At 37.8% G+C, this 9,734-nt stretch overlaps 1 protein-coding gene and 1 non-coding gene across 2 annotated transcripts; one reads left to right on the forward strand and one right to left on the reverse strand.

The window, feature by feature from the left end:
* Nucleotides 1-2,326: 2,326 nt before the first annotated feature.
* LOC141613780 (uncharacterized) lies at nt 2,327-3,159 on the forward strand. The gene is made up of 2 exons (XM_074432523.1): nt 2,327-2,334; nt 2,454-3,159. The coding sequence occupies exons 1-2, from the start codon at nt 2,327-2,329 to the stop codon at nt 3,157-3,159; spliced, it is 714 nt and encodes a 237-aa protein (XP_074288624.1).
* A 5,434-nt stretch (nt 3,160-8,593) lies between these two features.
* LOC141616163 (small nucleolar RNA R71) lies at nt 8,594-8,700 on the reverse strand. Its single transcript, XR_012530529.1, has one exon. It is a non-coding gene; the product is annotated as a small nucleolar RNA R71 (small nucleolar RNA).
* Between the last annotated feature and the right edge of the window lie 1,034 nt (nt 8,701-9,734).

Below are 9,734 nucleotides of genomic sequence, written 5' to 3' on the forward strand. Positions count from 1 at the left end.
ACCCAAGAACTTACCCAAAAATAATAACAAGTATTTAACTAGAACTTGTTATTATTATACCCTTGATATTATATTAAATATTACTAACAAGTCTTAGTAATAATATATATTTACTAACAAACTTAGTAAAGATGAATAATATTTTAGAGAGAGGAAGATATTATGTTCACATGCAAAACATTCAAAATGATGTAGTGTAGAAAAATGAACAAAGGATGTAGTGTAGTAGTAGAAGTGGCGGGTGGACTTAGTGGAGTGAGGGAGTGCACTTGTTTTTATTTTTTGTCCAATCTTATATCACATGCAAGTGATCATAAGATGACTTATGGAAGAAACAACAAGTAAAGTGAAATGATTATGTCTATAATCATCCACTACACTCCATTTACACGGTCCAATCTCCCATTTACGGGTCCATTTTGGTCCTTATATTTGTCGCACAAATACGTGTAAATTTTATTTAAACATCGTATCATGTTTAAATGCATCCAATTAATTTCGTCTAAATCACTCCGTAAATATATGTGTACCGCTACACATATAGTTTACGTACCAATACTAATCACATTAGTCAACTAGTACCAATTTAATAATTAACTGCTTAATCATTAATTCCCGTCTCAAAAATTTATTATTTAATTATCGCATAATTAAATAATAACTGCCGCTCCTCGAGTTCGCAACTCAAAATCTCTCTAAAAATAATCGACTAACCTTTTAGTCTATAAATCAAGGTACTAAATAAATTGTATCTCATACAATTAATTAGTTGTCAATTGGGGTTCGTTCTTTTAGGTGTGACCGAAAGGGGTCAGTTGATCACCGCCGTCTCACGACAATAACGTCAAACTCTAGTCAGCCAACTGTTATCGATTTACGTTAATCAACTGACGAGGATCAAATAATTAAATATCTGATGATATTCCATTAATGAGATTTATTATGTTAACGCACTATTGTGGAGGACACTAACTCCAACAATCTCCCACTTGTCCGCCACAAGGTGTGCGCTACCAATTCTCTTGTCCGTTTTAATCTCCCACTCAATGCAAGGTGTCTTTCTGGTCGCACTTACACACGAACATATCGCGAGTGGTTTTCTCGATCGGGAGTGTGACTACCTGACCGGAAAAATCTCTCACAGATTACTTCCGAGCGTGGCCACGCATTTGTAGTCATTAACTCCTCGAGTGGCCTTGAGATATAGTTACCCAACGTGGGTGGACAATTCATGTATGCCCTATCTATCCTATTGCACAATACAGCTCACCATGTCCTAGTAAATGCCCTTTTGGCCTCCTTTCACGGCACGACCTAGGACAAAAACAAAAGTCACTCGAAAACTGCACTTGCTCAGATAATAGTCTCCACTCAAAAGAATCGACTCATTAGAACATCTTAGAGATCCCCGCCACGACCAGGCGTCTATAATAGAACTTAGGAACTCTCTAAGTGGTCATTGTCCGACAAAGTGTCACACACTCTGCCTATGTAATCGACCAGTCATCATATATGACCTTATGGTGTTGAACAACCATCAATCGACTCACAATCTAGTCACCCCGAGACGTCACCTTATTAAGTTATGAGGGACATAATACAATGTTCATCTTATTCACTTGAATATTGTTCAACATTGTCTCCACAACTTATTCAGATAAACAAGGTATTCTTGTTTTCAGTCAAACTGAATAATTGAGTTCTTAAAGAAACTCTAACAATGAATGCGATCATCACTTATGTAAATATCAATACTCTATCCAATATTTACATAACGATCTTCAGCAATTAAGGTATACTGCTCAATCACATTGAGATGACATAACCATCATGTCTTCCTTATGCCAACGGCTTTGGTTAGAGGATTAGCAACAGTTGCATCACTCTAATTTTCATTGCTATTTTCCTTTGTTCTATGTAATCTTTTCATCACATAGAGTCTTACTAAGTACATGTCTAAAAAAGTTTTTAGACTCTGGTTCTAATCCAATCAAACACTCCCACTGTTTTCACAGTCTCTTGGGATACGATATTCGGCTAACAGAACTATTCTAGTCCCATTAAATTCCGGTTATCAACTATCTCTTTTACAACATCGGATGTTGTAATTTACTTAGCTTTCGTTCATGATTTGTACGTATAACACTTATACATACACATCCTTCATATGACATCTTTTATGTATGACTCCTCATACATGTTTGCTTTAAACATGTATAACTTCTTATACATATATGTATAACTTCTGATACATATTTTATGCACATAGCACTCTTACATGCTAACCATTCCTTAACGTGGCCCATAACATCTTATAAGCATAGGAATGTTATCGTGTGACCCTTTTACACGAAATTCATAAATTCCTTCAAACTACAAGAGTAAATCCTCAGTGCTTCTGTTGCAAAGTTAGTAGACTGGTTGTACTGTAAAGCTGATAGGCTTTGGATTAGATGGGTAAACCAGGTTCATATCAAGGGAAGGAATTGGCATGACTATCTTCCTCCTGCTGATGTAGCTTGGTCTTGGAAAAATGTCTGCAAAGTTAAAGAACTGGTCAAGGATGCTTATGTAGAGGATCAATGGGCTCCTGAGAGTCATGGCTTCACTATCAGGAACTGCTATGAATGGCTAAGACATAGAGCTGCTCCTCAGAATTGGGCACCTGCTGTTTGGAACACATGGAATGTCCCTAAACACTCCTTTATCACTTGGATATCCATGAACAATGGTCTTAATACTCGAGCTAAACTTGCATCTTTTGGTTACTGTCAGGAACAACTCTGTTGTATCTGTGAGAGTTCAGTTGAAAATCAAGAACATCTCTTCTTCCAGTGTGAGTACAGTCAAAGAGTCTTGCAGGAAGTTAAAAAGTGGTGTGGCTTTCGTATTGATGTTACTATGGCAGGCTTGGCAATCACTGGCAATAGCATAAAGGGTCTGAAGGAACAGGTGCACTGCCAGCTCTGGACTTCCTGTCATTATCATGTCTGGTTGGAAAGGAATAGTGCAAGGGTGAATGCAGTTGTCACTCCTCCCATCAAGCTGGCTGAAAGAATAATCGCTGAAGCTAAGACAAGAATTCTGAGTAAGATAGGCAATTCCATATGTGTTCAGGATAGAATTTGGTTGAGAAAATGGGGTTGTATGGTAACATGAATGTAATCTAGCTTTTCTCATGCTTGTTCTTTGGAAGATAATCCTTGTATATCTCTTTTGATTCATAATATAATTCTTACATTTCACCAAAAAATCCTCAGTGCGTCTCAAGTACTCAAGGATGCTCTTGATAATCATCTAGTGACCCTCACTAGGAAATGATAGGTAATTACTTATCATATTCTCAATATGATAAATCCCAACGAGAGAAGCTTTTAGCATATTTAATAGATCCTGCAGCGAAAGCACAAGAGATCATATTAATTGTTCAACAACTTGAACGAGTCAAGAATCTTATCACATAAGTCTCTTGACTATAATGCTAATATCCATGGAGATCTATCTCATTAGATCCGGATATTTATGATGCGCCATGCTACTCTCAAATATTCACCCGAGAATATTTCAAGTCACTAATATGTCAAACACATATTTAGACTAAGAAACATCACCTTAGCTATATTTCTAGTCAATAATATGTCAAACACATATTTTAGACTAAGAAACTCACTTTAGCTCCCACTAAACTCCATGTATCATCATGGTACCTCGACACTCGAGTAATACCATTTTGATAGACTACATGATTGAACCCAAAGTTCCAACTCTTTGACGTTTATAGATCACAAAAGGGATCTTTCAAGCATACCATGCTTCTTAGCATTGACAAGATCAACAAAACTTCTCCCATGGAGAAAGTTTCGTTATCCTTTTGCCTAAACTCTTCCTCATGAGAGGCTATATTGCTAAGACCATACGAATTGATAAAGGCATTTGTGTTGTCACAAACTCTCTATAACAAGCCCAAATTTTAAACATCTTATGTAACTTTTACGACAAGATCAAGGTAACCAACCAAAGTATTCACCTTAAATCAAGTCTCGAAAACATCTCGTGTTTCCTTCCTTATCGCATCGTGTGCAAGGAGATCAATTCGAATTGCATGGTGACACGCCATCACATAGAGTTCATACTATAGAAAAGCCTTTGATGAGGGTTTAAGATTCGTCACTAAAGTAACGCAATATTATCGCAAAATTATCTCCTTATAACCACTGAGCCACAATAAAGAACGTCTTCTTGCATTGTACTCACCACTGAGCCTCAATAAAGAACATCTTCTTGCATTGTACTCAGTTTGTGGGTCTTGGACTTTCGCAAGTTCAAAATTTCTCCCACTCTGTCTTCCAGAAAATGAAAATCTTTCTGGAAAGACAGTATTATGAGCCACAAACTCTTTGTTCTCGTTTTGGAGGAGTAAAAACCAAGTGGTTCAATTTTGGATAACCCTCACAAATACACAAATTGGTTCTGAACATAAACATTTATGATCCCAAATGTATAAAAGACAAGTTAAGGACTCTCCCTATCCATATCTCATATGAAGTCATTTAGGCTATTATAGTCGGGTTTTAAACTTTTAGTGAGAAAATAGCTTACAAAATTGCGAAAAACCTCAAACTATATCTCATAAAGTTCGGTTTATATACTTGACTACACCATACTCTATGGTGTCCCAAGGAGAAGGTATTATGTGAACTGGTTCACAATCTTCTTAGTGATTATCAAGATCATTACTTGATATTACCCATTTGATCTTCAAGGTCATTACTTTGAAACTTCCGATCAACATCTTGATCTTGACGTGCTTTTGGTTTACTACTTCATTTTAGAAAAATATTCCACGTTTCAAAAAATTACTTTTATGTCTTATTAAATAGATATGAGGTTTTCATATCTACTTAACATTACGGTAAAAGTAACGAAGTATATATATATATATATAACCAACTATCGGCCTTACACATCCGTATGTATATGGTCAATCACCTCACTATTGTGTTTCTTTTCTGCAAAAGAAAACATAATTTATGCACACACACCATAAGATTCTCAATCAAATGGTTGTTCGATGTGCTTATCGTTTATTCGTTTAAACGAATTTACTTGAGGTTTGATCAATTGGGTTCACCAGATTAGAGACTTTAAAATCTACAAGATAGTATAACATTTAGTTTTCGTGAAGAATGTAAAATTCCTCTAACTTAAGTGGTCTAAACCAACCACCAAGTTATCATAGGAGTAGGTAAAACATTTTGTTTTAAATCACATAAGTGATGCCTTCTATGTATAAACATAGATGATTACATTCTTTTAAAACCAAATTTAGGTACATTTGTCCCCATCGAAATCATTGCTAATCTAGCACCATTTCGATACAAAAATGTCCTATGCTAGATGTCTTACGTTTTATCAATTCATGTAAACTTCTTTACAAAGAAATGACCCGTACTTGGTATCTCATACCATGATAGTGGAACTAGCCTATCCATTGAGTAGATGTCTCTTTTAACTTTGTTTTATCGCATACATCTAGGGTTGATTCTTCTTAACTCCCACTCACTTTCACATTCCTCTTTGCTTCAATCAAGCAAAAATGAATCTCATGAAGACCTCTCTTCATGTCATTCGTGATATTTTATACACTTAGTAACAGTGAATTACTATAAAGTGAGTGCAACATGTGGCAAAATCTCAACTTCTTGCGAAATTGGACTACCTAACCGTTCAATTGTTATCATATGCCTAAACTCTTTAGCGCATAAACAATTGATTTGGCCTTTCTCAAAGTGAGCCATTTGACGGTATCATATTGGAGTATTCTTTGTGTTTTTGAAAACTCTTTTCGCAAACATTTAAATTACTCTTGAGTAATTAAAATTAATATGTCATCATCATGACGAAGGTGTCACTTTCGAAATCAAGACTCTCTTGATAAAATTTGACTCCCTTTTAAACTCGTAATATGAGTTTGCAACATGAAAACCCCTTTTTAAATATGTATGGATGTTAAGTTGTATAATAATCGCAATAATTGTTGTAAGCTTATGTAGGTGAATTAGTAAATCATGTTACCAATCATTGCTACCGAATTCTTTCAAAGAAACCGCTTCCTATGGAAGAACGAAACGAGTATAATAATAAATAGAGGATGAAATGAGGATGAAGTGTGATTTTGTTGGTCTTGCAAGGTCGATAGGTTGGCTATATTTCTGAACAACTTACAATTCGTTTGCGTATTGACTGCTTAGCTTTAACTGTTAGTTTTTGTTGCATTAAATTGGTTCAAGTAGACAAGTTAAGCTAGCTCTGAGTTATCATTTCCGTTCCATTAGGTTGTGTATAGTTTTGAGTTTACTCGAGGGCGAGAGTAAAGGTTTGGTTTGGGGAGATTTGATACGTGCCTAATGTATAGTCTTTTTAGCCTATTTCAGCACGTATTTCTATGCATTTTTATACTGTTTTTATAGTATTTTGCCCCGAATTGGCTACTTTGGTTCGTTTTGTCTATTTTGTAGAAATGAACGCGAAAGTAGTGGAATCGTACCCTTTTTCGTCCTTTTTACATACATTTAGAGGAGACGGGATTGTTCCCGAGTGAGATACTACATTTGGAAGCGTCGTGGCACGCATTACGAGGCATTTAGGCGAGGACTTGAGCTGAAATGAAGTCAAAGTACTCGATCGAGCTGTTTTACCACTCGATCGAGTGGTTTCTACGTCCCATAAGTGGTCGATCGAGCACTTTGTACTCGATCCTTAACTTGCAGAAAGACCAACTACTCGATCGAGTAACTTTCTGGTCGATCGAGTAGATTTGGCTGAGGATTTGGTCGATCGAGTGGTTTTAATCCACTCGATCGAGTGGTTTTGATGGTTATGGGCTTTAATCAGCCGCGTGAGTGTTTATTTCGCTAAACTTAATTATTTTGCTACTTAAGCACGCTTTACTAGGTTAATTTGAGCTATCTTTCATTTTTATAAACTTTGCTACTGAGAACTTTGTTACGTACTCTTTCATCATTCACTGTAACCTTATTTTGGGATTATTATTGCTCGGATTCGATTGTTCTTTACGCCGGATTCGCATTGATTGTAATTCCTTCTCTTCCCTTAATAATAATTAACCTTTTGTTTGCTTTAATTCTTTGTTTGTCTCATTATTTCTTTTGCCCTAATTTCTCTTTTATGCAATTTATTGTTTATTTCATAATGTTTACTGCTGGAAAATTAATTGCTGTTAGTTTAATTAGCGACATGAGTAGCTAAACCCCTTTCATGTTGGGATTAGGGGATCTACGGTAGAAATGTGACGATGTAGTAGATAAATTAGATGAATTAATTGTGAGACCCTGTCACCATAGCAATTTAATTGTATTTATTCGACTTAGTTGAGTGCACGCTTCTTTGTCACCCTTTAATCTGGTTAAAATTAATCCTGGATCGAAAGATTGGACTAAATGGGCCTGCTATGAACAGTAGACTACCCTAATGAGGATGAAAGTTAAGTTAGTGGTATTTTAGGATAGAAAGTGGACCGAAAGGACCTTTCAACATCCGTCTCGCATATAATTCGTCTGAATCATTTACAGCTGAGTCACTGGACTACCGTAGTGAACCGAATTCCCGACATGTCCTTTCTCTCTTGATAGTTTAATCTTATTTCCTTGCTTTTACTGCTCTTTACTTTATTTCTCTTCCTTCAACCCTCGTAGTTTAGCAACCAATTCAACAACCCCCATTTGTTACCTTAAGATTAGAATAGGGCAACTGATAATTGCATCGCCTCCCTGTGGATTCGATACTCGACTGCCTCTACTACATTTTAGTTGAGACCGTTAGGTTTTATCTTTGACAGGGTACACGATAGCCGTGTCAAATTTTGGCGCCGTTGCCGGGGAGGCAATTGTTCAAATTATTAGTTGTTTTATCTTTAGTCTTTCTTTTAGTTTAAGGGGCATCCGTTCCTTAAACTATTCTTATATTCTATTTGTAGTTTCTTCTTATGCACAGGTCACAGGGTGGTGAATTACTCCCATTCAATCCTGAGATTGAGAGAATCTTGCGCGCAAAGAGGAGATTATTTCAAGACCAACAGTCAGAGGAAGAGTCTGGTTCTCATTCTAGCTTTTACGAGAACGAGTTGTTCGAGGAGGATCCACCTTGCTCTCCAGTTTCTACTTCATCAGTTGAGACTGTCACATCTCCAGACATGGCTGAAGAAGCAACCATTGCCAGTCACTCTGAGCCGACAGCTGCGAATCTCTATAAGGGATTTGTATTACCGGGGGAGGCAAGAAAATTCGAGTCAAAGCCGTCCTATATCAATTTGGTTGAGAGAAACCAATTTGGGGGAGCTGCAAATGAAGATGCAGCTAAGCACATGGAGACCTTTATCGATTATTGTTGTTCCATACCCCCACCAACTGGCGTGACCCCGGATCAGATAAAAGAAACCATGTTTATTTTCTCACTCCGCGATGCTGCAAGGGAGTGGTACAGGGATCTGGATCGGGCTGCTCATGGGATAACTGACTGGAATTCGCTGGCTTTGGCGTTTTACAAGAAGTACTTCTCTGCCTCGAAGACAAATGACATTAGAGCTCAGATCACGAGCTTTAAACAGGGCCCTGATGAGAACTTTCATGAGGCATGGGTCCGTTTCAAGAAGTTGGTGCAAACCATTCCGCACCATGGTTTCAAAAAGTGGAGTGTATGCAATCAGTTCTATAACGGGCTGTATGACGATCAGAGGGCTATCTTGGATGCTGCAGCTAGTGGGCGATTTGCTGAGAATATGAGAGAGACTAAGGGGTGGAAGATCATTGATGACTTAGCCACCCATAAAGCTGAGTATGGGAATTCCAGAGGGAATCAAAGGAGGAGTGCTGAATCTCCTTCTGTAGCTGCACTTGAAGCTCTCACTGCGAGATTTGATAAATATGAGTTGGGAGGAGCTTCAAAAGGAGGGATGTATCAGGTAAATGCTGTTTCAAACGGTCCTTTCGTCTGTAGAAGATGTGGAGCTGAGGGACATGTTTCAGAGAATTGTCCTAGTCCTTTTGAGTCTTGTGCTTCCTTTCAACATTATAGGCAGACAAACACTTATTATGAGCCGAATGTCCATCCCAATTTGAGGTGGACAAGCCAAAATGTGCTCAATCCTACTCCTCCTCCGAACCAGCAGCCGCCGTATATTCCTCCACACAAGAATCAACAAGGCTTTCAGAAGCCTCCTTCTTTCACTCCTTCTAATCAAGGTGCATCATCTTCCGATGGGGTGAGTGAAATTGGTGAGCTTAAGTCCATGATGCAAGCCCTTACAAAGCAGTTTCAGCTGAGTGATCAACAAAGAAACTCAAGTGATCAACAGAAGGACGCGTCTATTAAGGCACTTGAAACTCAAGTTGCCCAACTAGCCGCGAATCAATCCACAAGAAAGCAGGGTCATTTACCGACTCAAAATGAGAAGAATCCACATAAGATGGTAAATCTGATAGAATTGAGAAGCGGTCTTTCTTATGAGGGACCAGAAGTGTCGAAATCAGACCCGAGGAAGGCTAAAACTGATGGTGAACAGTGTTCTGTCAAAGAAAATAAGCTCACGGCAAAGCAAGTGCTCGATCGACTGATTACAGGTGGTCGATCGAGCAGAACTGGTGAAGAAACTGGTCGATCGAGTAGTTTTTCTACTCGATCGAGTGAAGAACAAAGTGGAGTTGGTCGATCGAGTG

This window comes from Silene latifolia, chromosome 11 (genome assembly GCF_048544455.1).
Source record: "Silene latifolia isolate original U9 population chromosome 11, ASM4854445v1, whole genome shotgun sequence".
In the NCBI taxonomy this organism is placed as follows: Eukaryota; Viridiplantae; Streptophyta; class Magnoliopsida; order Caryophyllales; family Caryophyllaceae; genus Silene; species Silene latifolia.